Genomic DNA, 21,519 nt, shown 5'->3' with positions numbered 1-21,519 from the left:
TGAACTCAGGCCCTTGCGCTTGCCAGGGAAGCACTTATTCTACTGAGCCATCTCCCCGGCCCTAATGAAAAGCTCTTGATAAGAAAAAATATGTGGAAATTGTTAAGATCTACAGGGATAATATATCCAGAAAAAAATTTAATTTTTTGAGGTAGAGTATTTAGTCCAGGCTGGCCTTGAATTCCTAACAGTCTTCCTGCTTCAAGCTTGTGAGTGCTGGGGTTACAGGCTGCACCCTCATGCCTCACCTAGCCATGAAACTGTGAAGAAAAATTCAGTTGTGCTTTCACACCCCGAACTGCAAACGTTATCGCCACAGTATAGATAAGCACTTACGGTGGAAAAGGCATTATTCACTTTGGATGGAAGACAAGAAAAAAATATTGTTTTAAATCTTTTTTTTTTTTTTTTTTCTTCAGTACTTGGACTAAACCTAAGCAGGCCCTTTGCAGCGAGATAAGTCTCTAGCCCTTTCATCTTTTTCTTTGAGACATTTGTCCAGGCTGGGCTCAGACTTGCCATTCTCCTGCCTCAGACCTCCTGAGCACTGAGATTTTTTAGGTATGGGCCACCACCTTCTACTGAAAGTGTTTCAAGTGACATCTGTACCAATTAGCATTAAGTTTATGTAGAATTCCGGGAAGGACCCCCTGAAACAAGTGACACCACAATTAGAGATTCACAATTAAGTCTGGACTGAATTACTCAAGATACTGCTGAGGAGCAAGCTGCTGCCTCAACTTCAGCAGAGTTGATGTTGACTAAGTAGCAAATGCCACCAAAACCAGTCTTCAGTTGTTCTGTTTTATTACTAGGTATCTCGTACGGTGCCTGTAAATCAAACTATCACAGTTGTGTATGTACAGGAGAAATAGAACATACCGGGTGTGGTGCCATCCTTCACTTCAGGCATCTATTGAGGGTCTTTGGAACCTCAGATGGAGTGGGAGATACCTGGAAATCCAAAACTCAAAAGGTACACAGGGCAGCAAAAGGGAACTTCCACATGTGACTCAGAAGCGATCATCTGGGAACATGCTTCTGTGCACGCAGTCTAATAAAGAGAGCATTCTTTTTATTTAATTCAGTGGTGATGGGACTCAATCCCAGGGCGTCACGTGTGTTAGCAGCCCCACCGCTGAGCTACATTTCAGGTACCTAGTTGTTAGGGGGCAGCTTCCAGAGTTGGTGATTAATTCATGATCCAGTGCTGGGATTAAGGGTATGAGTGCCACCCCCGCCCTGGGGTGGGGAATCTGCATACAATGTAAGGAAGGGAGAGGCTTGGGAGCCGCCACTGCAGCTTCTGCTCTGCCCTTTGCTTTGTGCCTTTTTGGCAGTACCAGGGATTGAACTCAGGACCTATATCCCCGGCCCCCTCTTTGCCATTTTGAACAGCTGCCCTCTGCCATGTGCCACTCTGCCTTGGAGCCAGCTGAGTAGGGACCGAAACCTCTGCTAACTGTGAGCTAAACCTGTCTTTCAGTGTTGGAGCTCTTGTTCCAGCTATGAGAGAAAGAAAGCGAGACACTGGTGTTTGCTTTAGCTTGACAGACTGCACAGAAACTTGTGCTTGCAGATGCCCTAGCGCACGGGAGTGTCTGGCTTCCTGCCGGAGGTCCTTCACTACCTTCCATGTTTCTTCTGTTCTGTCCCTTCAGCTAAATTGCTGTACTTGTGGTAATTTAGAAAGATATGAAGCCGTCAGTTTAGTGAGGTTTTATTTTATTTTTTTGGGAGGCAAAATTATAGTGTTCTTGTATCATTTTCAATACCTGTACGCCTTCCTCCTGACTTACTCAGAAACTTTATCATCTTACCTAAGAATTAGGTGTTAGTTTTCAGTAACCTCTGTTTCCCAGTTGGTTCACTTCTGGGTGTATCTTCACTTCTGCTAGATTCTTTTATTAAAATCTTATTGCTAATATGCCAGGAAACCTGTTACCTGGATGAATAGAAAATGATGTGACAAAGGCCTAAATTATGCATAACTGTAATTATTAATATACACAAGAGAGCAGTAAGTGTGTGAATAACTCTTTGGTGGAGGACAGATAAACACAAAAGAGGAAGCTATGTACCAGCAGCTGCTCATGCCTGTAATTTCAGCACCCTGGTGGCTGGTGCAGGAGGTTTGCAAGTTCGAGTCCAGCCCAGGCAGTTTAGCAAATCCTGTCTCAAAACTGACTGCACCAAAGATGACTGTGAAAGTAGGTGTTTAATCCCACTCCCTGTGTTTAATTCCCCAGCACCCTTCCCACACATACAAAAAGGAAAAAAAAGCAAAGATTGGATGAATATGATCAAAGTGATGTTCATGGAAATGCAGTTTGATTTTTCTAGGATTTTAGCAGAGAGGCATGGGTTAAAATTTTGCCCATTTTGGTATCCCAAATGATTCTTTTACTTGTTACATATTTCCAAGTAGGTAAGTTATAATTTAAGACACCTATACTTATACTACACAAAAAGACAAAAGAGATCCACTTCCATTTTTGTTGTAGAAACTGACATTTATTTTTAACAGTTATCTTTTTTACTACAATGACATCTGAACAAGTGTTAAATTCTTTTAAAGTCTAGCATTAGCACAACAATATTATAGGAGGTAATTTTAAAAGATTTCTCATTTACTTATGTCTTTTGAGACAAGTCTCCTTACACAGCCCAGCTGGCCTCAAACTCACAAGCCTCCTGCCTCAGCCTCCTGAGTGCTGAGATTGCAGGCCTGTGCCACCATATTCAGCTTTAAAGATTTATTTTTTTAAATTAAAAACAATTTTAAGTAAAAGAAAACCTTCTGCCATGTACTAAATAGCCACAAAAAATTTCAACTCAAGTTGAAATACTTTTAAGAAGTATAAAATATAGAATTCTACATTTTAAAACACTATTATTTTAAAGATCAGTCAAGTCTTCCCATATTGACAGTATGGCTCAATACTTCCATCTTGAATAGCATATGCTTCTAAAAAACCTTGAGTTCTGAAAAATAAGCAGAAAAGAATGTGAACTGTGATTCCTAACACTGTTTTCAAACTTTGTGATGAAAGGGAGCACCATAATTTTCTTTTTTTTTTTTTTTTGTATTTTAGGGAAGGGTCTACAAGGTGTTCAGGGTCTTACTACTAATCGGACTCGTAGTAATCTGCCTGTTTACAGCCTCCCAAGAGCTGGGCTTACGGGCACACACCACAACGCCCAGTCTCGATTGCCATCCCAGCGTACCGGGGCCGGCACAGCAGGCCCAGGGATCGAACCCCTGGCCCCTGCTTGCAGGCGCTTTAATCTGCTGAGTTATTTGGCTGCTTCCCCCCTTTTTTGTATGTAATTTTCTATCTTAACCACCTGTGAGTGTGCAGCTGTGTAGCGTGGCCTGCACTCACTGTCAGGCACTCGGCAGCAAGTGTGCATCTTACAGAACTAAACGTTTCCCATCACCAATAACCCTCATCCCTCCAGTCCTGGTTAACCACCTTTCGACTGTGTTTCTGTGAATTTCACTACTTTAAGCACCTTGTAAGTGGATTCATACACTATTTGCCTTTTTTGGTGACTGGTCAATTTCCTTAGTACAATGTCCTCAAGGTCCATCCATGTCGTACCAGCGGACAGAATTTTTTTTTTTTTTAAGGCCAAATGATCTTCCATTGTCTTTCACAATCCCACCGAAGTGCTCAGGAGTCCGATCGCCACGTGCTTGTCAACACTTGATACAACATTTTTGGAATGAAACCATCTTAACGAATATGAACTGTCACTCACTATGGCTTTTATTTGACATCCCTTAATGGTGATGTTGGGCATTTTTTCATGTTAGTGTAATTTGCATTTTATTATCTTTGGAGATGTATTTAAATTCTTTGGGCCCCCCCCCATTTGATATAGAATCTTGCTACACAGCTCAGACTCAGTGATCTTCCTGTCTCAGCCTTCCTGGTGCTGGGATTACAGGTGTGCACCACCACACCTGGTTCCAGGCTGGCACGGTACACCCTCAGGCATGTAGTACCTGGGATCCAATATGGTACCTTGTGCTTGCCAGGCAGCACTTAGATTGCCAAGCTATCTCCCCAGCCCCTGTGCTCCCCACTTAACCAGGTTGTTTTGTCTTTATTTTGGTGGAACTGGGGATTGAACTCAGGCCCTTGCGCTTGCCAGGGAAGCGCTTATTCCACTGAGCCATCTCCCCAGTCCTTGTTTTGTTTAGTTGTGTTGCAAAGTTCTGTGTGTCTTCTGGAAGTTAACCTCTAATCAGCTATCACTTGCAACTGTTTTCTTCCATGCCACAGGCTCTTTTCATTTTGTTAGTTGATGTAAAAATATCAAAAAGTTTGATGTAGGTCCATTTGTCTACTTTTGCTTTTGTGTGTTACACACCAAAGTATGGCCAGATCCTACATAAAGTTTTCTTCATGAGTTTTACAGTTTTGGATCTTAGATTTCAGTCTTTAATCCCTCTTCCGTTAAGTGCTGCTAATGTTGAGTCCAACTTCACTCTTTGCGGCGTGGCTGCCTGGTCCCCACGTCATTTGCTGAAGGGACTGTCTCTGTCCACTGAGTGGCCGTGGGACTCTTGTCAGAGTCACTTCATCGCACATGCAGGAGCGCACGTCCAGATGGCCTTCTGTGCCGTACTCTGTACGTCTATCTTTGTGCCTGCACTAGAGTTCTGATTACTGTCACTTTAGGAAACATACTGGTATCAGGAGGCATGATTGTCCAACCACCAATCTTTGTTCTTGAATCCCAGTATTAGGAATACAAGGGGCGCCGTACTCCACCTAGTCTTTGTCTCCTTGTTTTGCGATGAGGTCTTACTACACAGCTCAAGCAGGGCTTACTGGGTGGTCTTCCAGTGTCAGCCTCCTGAGCGCTGGGATTACAGGCCACAGACCTACTTTTCATCAGGAATGTACAGTAAACTTTGTCAATATTTTCCTGCATCAATTAAAAAACTATGTGGTGTTTTCTTCATCTATTAGTGTGCTGCACTTCACTGATTTCTGTAGGTTGAGCAAACATGTGACCCAGAAGTAAACCTCACTTGGTTATAGTACATCATTTTTTTTTTTTTTTTCGGAACCGGGGACTGAACTCAGGCCCGTGCGCTTGCCAGGCAAGCACTCATTCTATTGAGCCATTTCCCCGGCCCAGTACATCATTTTTTAATGTGATGCTGTTTGCTAGTATTTTGAGCATTTCTGCACCATTATTAAAAGATGTTGCTTCACAATTTTCTTTTTGGCCTTTGGCTTTAGCGCCACAGCTGACTCACTAGAATGGGCTTCTAGTGTGCTTTTGTCAATGCTTTGGAGCAGTCTGAGGGGATGGGTGCACATTTTCACAATTTGGCACGATCCACTTGTGGGGTTGTCCCATGCTGGCTTTTCCTTTGTGGGGAAGTTTGATCACTGATTCAACCTTCCTACTAGTTATAGGCCGCCCAGGTTTTTTTTAAAAAAGTATTATTATTAATCTCGCTTGTTACTCTCAGTTGTCACTATTTTCAAATGGCAAAAATTAAAACCAGACAGAAGCCAGGCGTGGTGGTGGTGTGCGCCTGTCATCTCAGCCAGTCAAGAGCCAGGGCAGGAGGTGGTGCACGCCCAGAGTTCCAGGCCAGCCAGACCTGCTTTGGAGAGCGACAGATGCAACTCGTGTTGGCTGTGCAGAGCCTCTGGAAAGACATTAGAAACCACGCAGGAGCACGCTGAACATGTTACTTGAACTTTCGCTTTATTTTCTGTCTCTTCACATGAGATGCATTGCATGATTTCCTCTGACGTTATGACCATTCTTTTCAACTGTCTTAATTCTTTTGAGTTTTAAAATTTCAGTTAACTATTACTAATTCCACCCCCCCCCCTTTGAGTCAGGGTCACACTATGCAGTTCAGGCTGGCCTTGAGCTCACTTTGTAACCCAGGCTGCTCTCAAAATTGCGAAGATCTTCCTGCCTCAGCCTCCTAAGTGCTGGGAGCACAGGCATGCGCCACCACACCTAGTTTCTTTTTCATTATAAGCCAATTACAGTTTTTCCTTTTTAACTCTTAAATATAGTACAAAGGCACTTCTGGCCTATTTTATCATGCCTGCAAATCCTTGGCCCAAATATATTTGATGATATACTATCCTCATAGGTAGCATAGTTATCCTATGTGTGCAGACCACCTGTTATTTGATTTTTAAAACCAGGGTTCAGCTTGCGGCTGCCCAGGTCTGAATTTAACCCGTAGCATCGTTCCAGTTTATCCGCCCCTCTCCACCCCATTCTTTCCAGCCCCCGGGCTTCACGGCTCCGCCCTTGGGTCCATAAGTATAATTTTTTTTTTGAGGCAGAATATCACTATGTAGTGGAGACTGGCCTCAAACTCAAGATGATCCTCCTACTCCAGCCTCCTGTGGACTACAGGCACACGCCACCAATCCTGTAAGTACAATTATTATGCAAATATTTTATGATGGAGAAAAGTTTTAACATGCACAGAACAATGCAGAGATGCTTCATGCATCACGTTCTTTTTTCCTTTTTTTTTTGTGGAACCAGGGATTGAACTCAGGCCCTTGCGCTTGCCAGGGAAGCACTTATTCCACTGAGCCATCTCCCCAGCCCCATGCATCACATTCTTGAGAAGCTTTTCCTTTTTTTGTACTGGGGATTGAACTTGGGGTCTTTTGCTTGCCAGGCAGGCACTTATGTCACTGAGCTAGATCTCCAGCCCTTCTTTGGAAGACTTATTTTTTTACTTATTGAGAAGATTTAAATAACACATTTAAGCTAGCATTTCTATTGCGTTTCAAGTGGAAGAAGGGTTTCCTGTGTTAGCTCAGTCCGCTGTCTTACTGGGAAGTTTTTTGCTTTTAACACTTAACACATTTTAAAAATGGTTCACACATTCTTCAATAGCTGCACAACATACAGTGTGTCAGTTTATTCATCAAGTCCCTTGGAGGCCATTTTGGCTGGCTTGTGTGTTTGTTTTTTGAGACAGGGTCTTGCCAGCAGGTCAGGCTGGCCTCAGACTCACAGCTTCTGCCTCAGCCTGCCGAGCGCTGGGATGACAGCTGTGCGTCACCTCGCCTGGCAGCATCTTGGCTCGTGTTTGCTACGAGAAAGACTGCTGTGCTAAGTCTTTTAGTAGGGTCTACAGGGTCTCACTATGTAGATCAGACTCATAGTGATCTGCCTGTGTTCAGCCTCCCAAAGAGCTGGGATTACAGGCACGCCACCACGCCCAGACTCAATCCCTGTCCAGCGTGCCCCGGGGCAGGGCCTGCATGGCAGGCCTAGGCAGGTGCTTTAATCCGCTGAGCTATCTGGTTGGCCCCTTGCTGTGGCAAGTCTTGAATGCAGGAATATATTTATAGACTGTACTGCTAGGAAAGGAGTAACTGCAGGATGAAAATCATTATTTATAACTGATCCATCACCAAGTTCTCCGAGGATGTGCTACCTCCACCAATTCCATTAGACTCTCAATGCTCTTTCTGAAAAATTTAACACTTATTTGTAATTCTAATTTAGTACTTCTTTGCTGCATTTTAAAAAAATATATGGTCTCACTATGCAGTTCAGACTAGTAGTGATCCTTCTGTCTCAGCCTCCCCAGCACTGGGATTGCAGGTATGTGCCACCATGCCCGGATTAGGTGGCCAGCACGGCATGCCCGGGTTCTGGGGCCAGCATCGCATGCGATACCGGGCATCAAACCCGGCTCCTTGTACTTGCCAGGCAGGTGCTTGGACCACGGAGCTATCGCCCCAGCGCCGCTGTTGTTTTCAGACAGTATCTCCTATGTGGCCCAGCTGGCCTTGAACTTGTCCAATCCTCTGCTTCAGCCTCCAAGGGCTGGGATTATAAGTGTGCATCACCACATATATTTTCAGATATATTAAATAGAGTCTTGGTAATGGGGAAACAGTAACACCTAATAATTTATTAGGTTACAGGCTCTTAGAGATGATGCTGAGGAGAAAACTAAGAAAGCCTTATTTTAAAAGGCAGGGCAGGGTGGTGTGCATCTGTAATCCCAGCTACTCTGATGGTGAGGCAGGAGGATCCCAAATTCAAGGCCTGTTTGGGCAATTTAGGGAGACCCTGTCTCCAAACAAAACAACAAGAAACAGAAACAAAACCAGGTAGCTCAGCACTCGAATGGTTCAACCAACCCCCAATACAGTCCAACAAATAGAAAAATATTAGGCATCTGAAAATTGTCACGTTACCTCTAGTAGGTTAATGCCATTCTTTAACATAAAATACTCCTAAAACTTCTGGGGCTTTCCTGGAAATCTTCCTATTTTTCTTCCCACTTCTCGTTTCAGTTTATTTGCTCTGTATCTCTCAGCCATTGAGACCAGCTCCTCTGGAATGCTCTAGAATTAGTAAAGGTGTTATTAGAGGTCTGAGGTCTTTCTTTTTCACTATACACTAAAATACCTCCCAAGTCATTGCAGAAAATCTGCACAATTTCCACTGCATCATCCAAGCGGAATGAAATGTGTCGCTGCCCATGAAGTCCTACATCCATCACGCGCACGCTGCTCACGCCGCCCTCCGTCCCATTGCTGGCGCCCTGCGCATGCCTTCTGGCAGGTACCGTTTTCTACTCGCTGTGGCTGACGGCTGGGCCTGGTGGTACCCCCTGGCTCGCTGCTTCCCCCTGCCCCCACATTCTATGTAGTGCCCCAGTGATGTGGTCCCAAAGCCCCGCAGCTTCCCATGCTATAGCCCTCAAAACCTGTCTTAAAAATTTCTCTACATGTATGCTTTGATAGGCAGTCCGCACTGGACCTCCACAACCCCACTGAACGCTGACTCCCGAGGACTTGCGTGTTCTCACCTGATTTGCTCTTTTCAGAATATTAATCAGCTCAGTGGCAATTCTCCAATCATTTCTTGTGATGAGGGTAATTGACATGCCGGTCCTCCTATAAGGGGGAAAACAGGGGACTCATGCAAATTCTGCCACCTACAGCACTTGTATAGAACACATACACGGGCCAGGGAGATGGCTCAGTGGAATAAGTACTTCCTGGCAAGTGCAATGGCCTGAGTTCAATCCCTGGTTCCACAAAACCAAACCAAACCAAACCAAACCAAACCAAACCAAACCAAACCAAACCAAACCAAACCAAAACACCCCCACATATTCTCCAGTATTGTTTACTTTATTTATATATCTATCTATTTACTTTAAATTTTAGGGAAGGGTCTACAAGGTGTTCAGGGCCTCACTACTAGATTGGACTCATAGTGATCCGCCTGTTTACAGCCTCCCAAGAGCTGGGATTAGAGGCGCCCACCACCACGTCCTGTCTCCCTCTGGTATTGTTTACTTATAAAATGCTATTGGTGCATTTTAGATATACATAACCATCATATTCATCTTAGGAATCTGCACCTGCGCGTGACAGCTCTTGCTTCAGTTTTTCCCATTCCCCACCCCCCCTTCACGCCCTCCTTATTTACAAAAACTGTTTGCATCTTTTCCTTCTTTTTTTTTGTCCCTTGTTTTCTTTCCTGCCTCCCTGTTCCCCTTCTCATTTGAACATTTTCTTCCCATTGTCCAGTATCTGTAATACACTTGGTCCTTATAAATCCTGTATGACTTAATCATGAGAATTACTTGTATTACCCAATACAACGCAAATGCTAAGCAAACAGGGTCACACTCCACTGCCAAGGTATGGGAATCGTCTACACAACGTTTGTAGCAGACACAGCACTTCTCCAAGTGGGCTCACTCTGCGGCCACCAGTGCTCGGCAACACTCGGCCCGAGGCGGAGCAGTGCCTGACATTGTGCTCAGCAGCTATCTGAAGCCGCACCAGGTTTACGACAGAAGGCGGCCAGGGTCCTGTCCCACCCGGACCAGTTCAGAAAACCTGGCAACAACAAAGTCGTCACTGCGGACAATCGGTAGCATATGCTGATAAAACTGAACCAGAGCAAGAGATGGGTGGAGCAGGGACTTGGGGGAGAAATGGGGATGAAAACCAAATTAAGTGCCGGGAGCAGCTGAGGCTGAAAAGCAGTCAAATGTGGGAGGGCAGCAAGCACAAGGCCAGATGGCCTGAAGCAGGCTACCTCAGTCTTGAGAACAGCATCCTGCCTGGACACTTCTGGCTGTTAGTTGCTAGGCAACCTTGAATCTCCTTCGCAAAGGTATCAGTAAATACCCTACTGTTGTTCTTTGGGTCTTTTTCCAATCAGGCAAGTGGGCTCCCACCTGACCCAGCTCTTGTCTTCTTGTCTGCCTTTTCTTATTCCTGTCACCATTTCCCTGGAGTACGACAGAGCCCAGCGGGTCCCCAGAGCTGGGTATGCGTACCAGCTCCTCCCAGGGAATGGAGGCGTTAGCTACTACAAATGTGTACTAACAAAAAATGAATCCACTAATACCAGAAACAAGCACAAGAAGCTAATCGCAACAGGATCCAGCTGAATCTGGAGCAGGACAGATGGGCAAAGATAAAAGAGCCAAGTAGGTTCTAGGGCAGAGCTGACAATTATCAGCAAAGGAAGAAAAATGATTTTCTGGGTGACAGGAGTCTGTGAGGGGAGTATGGAGGACCCAGAGTGGGCTCCTCTCTGGCGGACCACGCCTGCTTACCCCGCTCTTCCAGTGCGCCCCACTCTGTGCACGTATTCTTCAATGTTCCGTGGAAAATCGTAATTATAGACGTGCGTAATGTCGTGGACATCAAGACCGCGAGATGCCAAGTCAGTGGCAATGAGTATTCGCACTTTGCCTGGGGAGGAAAGGCAGACATGCTAAACCACTCTGGTACAAACTGGGCCCATGCATGTACTAAAACCTATTTACTGTTTTTTCAAGTGAAGTATAATCATGCCGTTAGAATGTGTAGTGAAAATGGCGTCCAAATGAAAGTGACCTACCAATAATGGTGTACAGTGAAGGTGATACAGAAATAATAAAAAAAAAAACTTCTGGCAAATTACAAGCAGATACTCTGGTTCAGCAAATGGTCTCTGAACCAGCTAAACCATGTCGGAAAAAGAAATGCCTTTTGGGTAAACTGAGCTACAGCTCCCACTGCAAATTAATACGTTGATAGCTAGGTTGAAATACTGATCTTATTACAGCGTGGCTGGCTAGTTCTTAGAGACAGCTTCATATTTAGAGCTGTCAAATGCACTTTGGGGACATGTAAGTTGAGGCCAGACCTCAGGGAATCCATGAAAAGGTGCTATCACTCACCCACGCGCCCGGGGATTGGACTGACCTTCAGTGGGAGCACACAAGGGCCGCATGAATGTACCTTTTTTAAAGTTCTCTAAAGCCTTTTCTCGATCGCTCTGCTCTCTATTGCCATGCAAAGATTCTACTGATATTTGTCGAAGAATCAGGTCACTTGATAAATGATCAGCACTGAAGCAAAGGACAAGTGATTTTACAGGCTTATCGTAATACCATCATCGGTTCACTAGCTTTACTTCTATTACCAAAAACTGAAATAATGTCACAGACAGGCTATGAGTTTGAAACAAACAGGTTTGATAATTATAATGTCAATATAAGAAAATACCTACACACTAGAAATCAACAAATGGGATTATAATCCTAGTGTCTGGGAGGCTGAGGCAGGAGGATCACTGGGAGTTCGAGGCCAGCCTAAACTACCCAGCAAGACCCTGCCTCAAAACCAGCCAAACAACCAACCAAATGACCAGTCAACCAAATGGGATTATATAAAATTAAGCAGCTTCTACGTAGCAAGCAACAGAACAAGGAGACAAGCTACAGATTGAGAAAAAATCTTGCCATCTATTCCTCAGAGGATTATTATCTAGAATTTAAGAACTCAGACGCTTCTCAAAAGAAGTTAAAATGCCCAAAAAGCATGTGAACACATGTACAACATCTTTGCCTATTAAAGGAATGCACATAAAAGTGTCTGTTTAAGAAGCATCTGAGTTCTTTAATATTCTTCTAATAGAATATTAGGCAGAAAGGCAAGATCTCTCCTCATTCTCTTACTCTTGAAAGCATGGCCAGCAACAAAAAAATCAAATAATAACAAGGCCAGTGAGAGGACCGGCCAAATAGCTCAGCACATTAAAGTGCCTCCAAGCGGGTGCAGGGGCTGGGGGTTCAATCCCTGGGCCTGCCATGCAGGCCCCACCTCTGGGACACACTGAGACAGGGATTGAGATGGCGTGGTGGCACGTGCCAGTAATCCCAGCTCTTGGGAGGCTGCAGACAGGCAGATCACTAGGAGTCCGATCTAGTAGTGAGACCCTGAACACCCCGTAGACCCTTCTCTAAAACACAAAACAAACAAACAAAAAAGGCTGGTGAGGCTATGGGGGAAAAGGAACCCTTCTCCTCTGTGGGTGGGAAAATAAACCATCAAGACCACTATGGAAATCAGCATGGAGACTCTTCGAAACCCTAACATAACACCTCCATCTGACCAGCCACTCCTCTCCTGGGTGTCCCCCCGAGGCAGGAATGCCATCATGTGACTGTGGTGGGTGCCAAACTAGGTCTGGAGCAGCACGACTCACAAGAGCTAGGTTTCAGGGGCAGCTTGTACGGCTGTTCACAGATGAATGAACAAAAATGCTATATGCATACAATGGAGTACTACGCAACCACGAAGAAGTCACTTGTAGGAAAATGCATGGCTGTTGAGGAGAGAATGCTGAGTGAGATACCTCAGAAGGAGGGGGTTAAATGCAACATGGTTTCTTTTAAATGAGAAATGCAAAATATAACATATAGAGAGAGTTATAAAATATAACTAAAGGGCTGGGGGTAGAGTACAGGGGCACAATGCCTGCTTGGCAAGCCTGAGGCCCTGAGTTCAATTCCTGGCATCAAAGAAAAGAAAAAGCAAAAGAAAGCAAAACTAAGGGGGCCGGAGAGATGGCTCAGTGGAGTAAGCGCTTCACTGGCAAGCGCAAGGGTCTGAGTTCAATCCCCAGTTCCGCCAAAAAAAAAAAAAAAAAGAAAACAAAACTAAGATAAAGGCCAGGTGGTAGGAAACACAGAGGAAGCCTTACTGGACATGGAAGGGACCTGGGGAAGGGAGAGAGGGACAGGGAGGGACAGGGAGGGGGACTAGGGAGCAAAAAATGACATTGATGCAGTATGTGTACGTAGGAACTACCCCAAATCAATGTAATTCTTATATATCACAGACATATACTAAAAAAAAATATTAAAAGGATTTAGAAGGCAAAAGATTTAATTATTCCTGCTTTTTTAAAAAAGGCAAACACGCACACGGCCTTTCTGCTCACGAAGACGATGACCTTGTCCTTCGGGGCCATGTTCTCCAGGAACGTCTGGATGTGGCCGCGCTTCTCCTCCTCGGTGGTGACGATGATGTCCTGCTTCACGGTGCTCACAGCCTGAGGGGCCAACAGGCGTGACCGTCAGTGTGCGTTCAGAGCTCTGCCACCAGAGCGGTACGCGTTTGCCAACCCACAGGGAGGGACCCTGCCCAGGAAATGAGCTGTCACTGCGCGAGATCTACAGGCCAGCCTGTGTTTTGCTTTGATCTCGTATTTCACGCAAGTTAGGTTGGAAACACGTGACTGTTCAGCAAAGTGTGCCGAAACAGTTACCTGTCACTGCAGGAAAATAACCCCGAGGTGTGGCCGGCCGAGCTCAGAAAAGCTGCCTCGTGGGAGTCTGCTCCTCACCCTGCCAATTCGCGCCGGTCAGATCTGGACATGCAAGTCTCAGTTCGGCGGGGATTTTGACAATACAAAATTTCAAAATCCTACTAGCACTATTCCATGACCCATAATGAAATGAACTATTTGTCTCTTTAGATAAAATAGATTTTAGTAGCGTTTCATGATTGGGGGAAAAAAAAATCAAGCATTCTTACTGCCTTTCCTAAGTGACTAATAATCATTTTACGTTGCCTTGTTTGCTTGTCTTTTTAATAACTTTTTTACTTGACGTTTTTAAATTTTTATTTATTTATTTTTTGTGGTACTGGGGATTAAACTCAGGACCCTGCGCTTGCCGTGCAAGTGGTTATTCTTTTGAGCTATCTCCCTGGCCCCTATTTTTGTTTTTGGTGCTGAGGCTCGAACCCACGACCTCCAGCTTGCGAGGCATGTGTTCTACCGCTGAGCTAAGCCCCACCCCTTATTTTATGAAAAGAGGTATTATTTGATTCCCATCTGTACATCCCTTATAAAATAATGGACCCAGGAAATGCCCCGTTAGGCCTGCACCTCCTGGGTAGGCACTCTGCCAGTGGGTCACACTCCTAGCCAAGCAGTGTCTACTTTTTATGGGGGAGGGCAGGTCTTGCCATGTAGTTCAGGCTGTCCTTGAACTCACTATGTAGCGCTGGCTGGCCTCAAATTCCCAGCACCCTTCCAGCCTCAGCCTCCCAAGTGCAGGGTTATAGGGGTGCATCACTACGCTCAGCAGAGATTGACTATTAATGATCAAACAAAGTCCAATTTCACTTATTAGTGATTAAGTAGGAGGCTAACAGAAACATTTTTAATAGGTAGGTTAGGGTGGCAATGTTTGAATTCAATAATCAAATGTAAATTCCTAAAATGACAACATCAGACTTTCACATACACACATGTGTAGACTTCTGTGTATGCTCTGACACTAGCAAAGTCCAAAAAAGAGGAGGTTGGTAACATATTAACCCTGGCTAGATGACATTCAGGGATTACTACAAAGGCTAATGTGGCTGGGCCTGGTGGTGCACGCCTGCAATCCCAGCCCTTGGGAGGCTGAGGCAGGAGGATCACTGCAAATTTGAGGCCAGCCCGAGCTACATAGTGAATTTAAGGCTGGCCTGGACTACAACTACATAGTGGACCCTGTCTCAAACAAACAAAACATAAAATATTGCTGTGCCAGCCCCGCCCCTGGGGCGCACTGAGACAGCAATTGAGACTAGGTATGGTGGCATGCGCCTGTAATCCCAGCTCTTGGGAGGCTGTAAACAGGTGGATCACTGTGAGTCTCATCTAGTAGTGAGACCCTGAACACCCTGTAGACCCTTCCCTAAAATACAAAACTAAATAAATAAAATGCTAAATGTGCCACAATGGTGTTTTAGTTATGTTAATACAAATCTCACTGAGAGGGAAGTGCAGCTGTGCCAAAATTAGATCTGTACTTTACGAAGGTTTCTGTTCTGAGGGGCAGTGCTGGGGATTGAACCAAGGGCCTGGTGCATGCTATACATGCATTCTGCCACTTAGCTACACACCTAACCCTTTAGCATGGGCTTTAAATGTCATAAAAGTTTCAATAGTAATAAAGAACAAGCTTACAACTAGATCCAAAGTACCAACATACACAATCATTGGGTCTTTCAAATAAGATTGTGCAAGTCGACGGACAGCACACGGCCAGGTAGCACTGGAAATAGAAGGAGACACGCCAGCATTAAGAATCCCTCATACCCCAAGCAGTGCAGGTCAGTTTCATTAACAAGTTGTTCAACCACACTAAGAAGAAACACTTAAGAAATTTAGTAAATGCAATGCAGACTAAGGAGACTTACACCTTTACTAAGCTCTACTCTTTGAGGAGAAAGTAATAAAAAGAGCTAGTGCTGGACCCACATGGTGATACATGCCTGTGACCTCAGCACTCTGGAGTGTGAGGCAGGAGGACCAGGAGTTAGAGGACAGCCAGGGCCACGGCCATGGCCACAGGGCAAGCTCAAGACCAGGCTGGACTACACAATAAAATCCTGTCTCAAAAAACCAGAGTCAAGGGCCAGCCAGATAGCTCAGTGGATTAAAGCGCCTGCTTAGGCAGACACAAGAGCTGGGTTCGATCCCTGGCATGCCGTGCTGGCCCTGCCCCCAGGGGGCGCTGAGACAGCGACTGAGACTGGGCATGGTGGCACGCATGCCTGTAATAGCAGCACTTGGGAGGCTGAAAATAGGAGGATCACTATGTGTCTAATCTATGTAGTGAGATCCTGTAGACCCTATATGAAATGCAAAAAAAAAAAAAAAAGAAAACCAGAGGCAAATACTAGTCTAGTTTTTTCTAACCCTTCATAAAGACAAAAAACCCCCAAACCTAGCATTTTTCATATGTTGTCAGTAGACAAAATCAAGTGCTTATGCCAAATGCAAATAAATTTCAGTGTGCTGGTCAAAGAATATAAATGTTTTAATGTTGTTTTCAACCAAATATAAAATAATAAAGTTATCATTCTGTTCTACTTTCACAGCAGTTATAATTAAATCAAACTCCTTTTTCTTTTCTCCTTTTTTCCTTCCACTCCCTCCATCCCTTCTTCCCTCTTGCCTCATGAAACATTATTGCCAGGAAACCTTTCAGGCAGGCCTGTAATCACTACGTAGCCCAAGCTGCCCTTGAATACACCTCAGCACCGGTGCTGGGAGCGCAGGTGCTGGGAGAGCAGGTGCTGGGCAAGCAGGTGCTGGGAGCGCAGGTGCTGGGAGCGCAGGTGTGACCCCACCACGCTGGCTAACTTCAGCTTTTTTTCACATGGCAAGATTACAGAAAACAGTTCAAATGGGGAGGGGGCTGAGGGGAGGGAGAGGGGGAAAGGATAGAAGGGAAAATGAGAAAAGAAAGAAAAATGGAAACAAAACTTTTGTAAATGGATAGGGGGAGAGTTAAAGGGAAGGTAGGGCAATGGGGGAAAGAAAACCAAGCTGTACCATGTACAGATACAAATTCTTTATGATGAATGTTATTATTATGTATACTAAAACGTATCAATAAAATCAGATTAAAAATATTACAGAAAACAAAGTCAGAAAAGAGTTAATTTCCCCAATTAAATACTATTCTTACTGCTAATGAAGCCGAAGGATAGAAATCCAGGAAAAATTAGTCTTTGTGGATCACTCTACATTCAAGTAACAATCACTGCTTTTTCAGTTGTTATCTTGAGCAATAAACTAGTACTCAGTTGCCCAATGTTTACCTCTAAGAATTCAACGGAAGGGCTTTCCACCCGATGCGAATGTTCCCACAGAAATCCCAGCACAACCCTCAAGGAGGAAGCACGAGTCCCTGACCCAAGGCACATCAGGGTACCTCGTACCTAAGAATCTTAAGGTACTTAGGTGATGCTCTAAGCCGCTGCAGATAGATCGGAGGGAACTCCAGCCCGCGCCTTCTGCTCGCACACAACAGGCAGCTCACGTACCTCGTCATAATTGTCTGTCGGTCTGGGCGCACATCTAACAAGATCTTCGTTATTTGGGGCTCAAATCCCATGTCCAGCATCTTGTCTGCTTCATCTAAAACCTGCATTCACAATGAAGATTGGGGCCAATTAGATAGGAAAGGCAGCTAATATGTCCGCTTTCCTCAGGAATATAACAGTCCTTTCCCTGCTTTTTCCAGAGATAAAAATAACTGAGGTACTTGCAGCTATAAGAATACACATTGGCTTTCCAATTGCTTCTGATGTATCTAATGAAGATTTTTAAGTGTCTAAAAACATTCAAGTAGATTTTAATTCCTCTGCAGCTATTTACATTTCCCAAGCTTTACATTAACATGCTAAAGGGAATATGAAAGAGTACTAGTCTACAATTTACTGTGAAAGAGCCATACTAAGAAAACAACCAGCGCTCCATTTTTCTCTTCCCAGCATTCCAAGCCCCTACTCCGTGCACACCAGGTAGGTCACGCTTCTCAGGCAGACGAAGTTATTCATCTGGAGGTCATTCAGCCTTCCCGGAGTGGCAATGATGATGTCTATGCCTTTGGAGATATCTTGTATTTGTCCACTTCTGTCTCCACCACCATATATGCAGATGCTTAGGAAAACCCAGAGGTTTGTGTTTAGACAAAGAATAGCCCACTGGGTAGGTAAGATGAGATAAAAGAGTTAACAGGTATCTTCAGCTGTTATCTGCCCTTTTCTGAGAACCATCCACATCCATGATCCTATAGTGGCCCAAAAGAACCATTATGTCATTACTTGACCTACTAGATCAGGCAAGTGCTGATTGGATCGGGGGTGCTGGACATCTGGGCCCTACAGACACATTCAGGTTTACTTACTTACTTATTTATTGAGGCAGGGTCTCATTATGTGGTTCGGCCTGCTCTTGTGCTCACTATGTAGCCCAGGCTGGGCTTGAACTCACAGCGACTCCCCTGCCTCTGTCTCCTGAGGGCTTGGATTACACGTGTGTACCACCACATGCCCAGCTCATTCAGATTTTAAATGTGAAAATAATGAAGAGGACTTGAACTAAAAGATCATATAGTATCCCAGTATGCACAATTTACATTATAGGTATCGGTTAAAAATTAATGTATGGAGCTGGATATGTAATTCAGTGGTGGAATACTTGCTTAGGACCCTGGGTTTGATCCCAAGCACTGAAAAATTTTATATATAATGTTATATTGACTAATACCTCTATAAGCACATGCATTTTATAACACTGGCATAGAACTGGTGAGCCAAATGACTTACCTCCGAAGGCCTTTATAGGAGTACTTAGAACACTCAGCTTGCACCTGAAGCGCCAACTCCCGAGTAGGTGTGAGGACTAACATGCCGGGTCCACGCCTCCTTTCTGTGGCTCTTTGAGGAGGAAATATGAACGTTCCGTTACGACCTCAGAGGCACGGGCCACTGGAGGTATTTGTGGTAGTGAGCATCAAAGGTAGTCATGGGCACAGCGTATGTGTAGCTTTTGTGAGATACTTAAAATTCCCTCGGTAGGATGCATATTTTGGCTATTATTCATACATCTAAAAAATTAGCTGATGGTATGAAAGATTTAAAAATGTTGGATTATAAAAGAAAAACAGCAAGAAGCTACGAAATGCACAGAAAAGCAACCACACATAAAAAACCCAAGCCCTAAGTATTGGCCTTTCGATTAATATTCATATAAACAATGAAACATTTCCTTTCTTTTTTTTTTTTAAATGTATTTGGTTGGTACAGGGTCTCACTACACAGCTCGAACTTGCGGTGATCCTCCAGCTTTCAGCCTCCCCAGCGCTGGGATTACAGGCATGCACCACGACACCGGCCGCAGTGGCTAGCTTAGTGTGCCGGGGGCGGGGCTGGCATGGCACATGGTGTCTACGCAGGCACTTCAGTCTGCTGAGCTATCTCGCTGGCCCAGTCAAACATTTTCTCAGTAAATGGAGGACTACACTGAACATGATAATTTAGACAAACTGGGCTGGAGAGATGGCTCAGTGGTCTAAAGCACCTACTTGAAACAAGCTTGGCAAAGCACAGGGACCGCGGTTCGATCCCCCAGCACCACATGCCAGCCAGCCCCGCCCCCTGGTGGGCTGAGCAGGCCACACACACACATACACAATAAATAAATGTAATAAATAAAAATAAATAAATATTAAAAAAATAATTTAGACAAACTGAATCTTATCGTTTCTGTTAATGCTTTTGGTAGATATTAACTACTGTTTCCTAAAATGTTTTGCCAGTTTATATTTTGTATAATTTATATTTTCCTCACCACAGTGTCCCTCACATGCTGTCTGTGATGAGCCGTCACCTCCTGACCCCACAACACATTTCTGATGACTATGTATGAAATTCTCATTAAAGAAAGCCAGGCTGGGGAGACAGCGCAGCAGCACAAGCACCTGCCTGGCAGGCACAAGGCCTGAGTTGGAGCCCCAGTACTGAGAAAAACAAAACAAAACAAAACAACAAGAAAAGCCAGCCAAAGGAATTCTTACACTGGTTGAGAGTTTAGATGAATAAATCCAGGCATCAAATAGGACAGTGTCTTCCCAGTCCCAGTTTGCGCTACTCCAATAAGATCTATTCCTTGCAGCACTATTGGCCATACTTGTGACTGAAAAAGAGTGATCAACAGCGTAACAGAAAGTACAGCTCTGCTCGTTGCCTCTGTCTGCCGCTCTTCCCCAGGCTCCTAACTTCATCTGACACGCATGTGCTGGGCACGGTGGCACCGGCCCATGCAGGCGGTGCTGGGATGCCCTTCAGGATGGGGCATTCGGGCCCTGGCAGCCATGGTCATACTCTTTTTCTTCTTCGGGGAAGAGGGTGCAGGATACTGGGCTTGAGGAAAGCATACCTGGATCGGGGTTGGCTTCTGAAAACCTGCCCTCTTAATGCTTCTCATAACTTCAGGGAAACACTGGAAGGCATCCTCGAATTTACAGGTTGGGTTGGGGATGGGCCGCTTCTCACCAGCCTTCAAGTCATCGCACATTATGTTAAAATTTTCCTTCCTTGACCGAGAAATACAAGGATTAATGTGCCTGCTTCCCCAAGGAAGCGTTATGTGTTAAAAAGTTCAGTTCTTATTGGAAATTTAGCCACAACTAATAGGAAATTTACAGTGAGACACAGTGATTACCAGAATAGAGAAGGAACTCATCTTTCCCCCACTGAGAACAGCTGCATAAGGGAAGAGAAGGGAAAATCAATTTCGATTATGGGAATGAGCTAATGGAAGTCTCCTGCAGAAAAGGCTGTTAAAGACGGATCCACACATCATGCTTCATAACTCACGACGACGTCTGGCAAACACTTGACGGTTTCTACATTTCCCATGCCTTTTTGTTTTTTAAGACAGGGTCTCACTATGCAGTTCAGACTGGCCCTGAAGTCACTATGCAGCCCATGTTGGTCTCAAACTGGGGCGATTCTCCTGCGTCAGCCTCCTGAGTGCTGAGATTATAGGTATGCACCACTACCCTGGCTTATATTTTCTTACTTATAACTATCTGAGGTAGGAATTATTCTCCTTGATTAGCTCTGCCTAAGACTGATTACTTGCCCAAGGTTGATTCCTACCTCAACTCTTTTCTGTTCCATGCCATTCTTCTATAGTTTTTTCTTAAGATTCTTTTAAAAATTGCTATTAGCATCTTCAGTTTCAGTTAAGAAATAATTTAAGGAATTATTGTAATATAGAAAACAGATCAATTCCTTTTGTAATTTTCAACTATTGGAGAAAGGAGTCTTTAAAAACTGCTGTCTAAAACAGCAAGCACTATGAACATCTGAGTGTGTGTGTGTGTGTGTGTGTGAGAGAGAGAGAGAGAGAGAGAGAGAGAGAGAGAGGATTAAACCCAGAGGGGCGGGGATATAGCTCCATGGCAAAGTCCTTGGTTCAATCTCCAGTATCAGGAAAAGAAAAAATAAGAAATAAACCAAATAAAATTTACATCCTAACCAACTAGGACTGTGGGGACACTTGAACCTTCTGCATGGATTGCAGAGCCTTTTCCCGCAGGTGCTTCTCTAGGTCATCCAGGTTTCTTCGACTTCGCTCTCAGTCTCCTTCTTGGGCTCGGGGCTGCCTCAGTTCTTCCTGCGCTGATGTGGTTGTGGCAGCGACAGCTGTAGGGGCAGCAGGAGCTGCAGCGGTTGCAGCCACAGCCTTTTCCTTCTTGTGTTTTTTGTGCTTCTTGTGTTTCTTACCCTTTTTGTGTTTCTTCTCCTTCTTCTTCTTCCCACCTCCTTCCTGATCAGAATTCCGGGTTGGTGATGGGCTTGGAGTGGGGCTCTTAGCCTTCCCAGA

The 21,519-nt window shown here is 44.7% G+C and overlaps 1 protein-coding gene across 1 annotated transcript in view; it reads right to left on the bottom strand.

Moving 5' to 3' along the window:
* Positions 1 to 8,267: 8,267 nt before the first annotated feature.
* The window catches only part of Ddx43 (DEAD-box helicase 43), a 36,930-nt gene continuing 23,678 nt past the window's right edge, over positions 8,268 to 21,519 (bottom strand). The window contains exons 6-16 of the mRNA XM_004623177.1: positions 20,065 to 20,221; positions 19,703 to 19,821; positions 18,453 to 18,563; positions 17,643 to 17,784; positions 17,166 to 17,266; positions 15,298 to 15,385; positions 13,259 to 13,386; positions 11,289 to 11,398; positions 10,619 to 10,757; positions 8,846 to 8,933; positions 8,268 to 8,378 (exon numbers count right to left, since the gene is read on the bottom strand). Coding sequence (XP_004623234.1) covers positions 8,268 to 8,378; positions 8,846 to 8,933; positions 10,619 to 10,757; positions 11,289 to 11,398; positions 13,259 to 13,386; positions 15,298 to 15,385; positions 17,166 to 17,266; positions 17,643 to 17,784; positions 18,453 to 18,563; positions 19,703 to 19,821; positions 20,065 to 20,221 — 1,294 coding nt within the window. The remainder of the gene's footprint in view (positions 8,379 to 8,845; positions 8,934 to 10,618; positions 10,758 to 11,288; positions 11,399 to 13,258; positions 13,387 to 15,297; positions 15,386 to 17,165; positions 17,267 to 17,642; positions 17,785 to 18,452; positions 18,564 to 19,702; positions 19,822 to 20,064; positions 20,222 to 21,519) is intronic.

The sequence above is a fragment of the Octodon degus genome, unplaced genomic scaffold (genome assembly GCF_000260255.1).
Source record: "Octodon degus isolate 3935 unplaced genomic scaffold, OctDeg1.0 scaffold00001, whole genome shotgun sequence".
Lineage (NCBI taxonomy): Eukaryota > Metazoa > Chordata > Mammalia > Rodentia > Octodontidae > Octodon > Octodon degus.
This window is presented reverse-complemented; position numbering and strand designations above follow the sequence as displayed.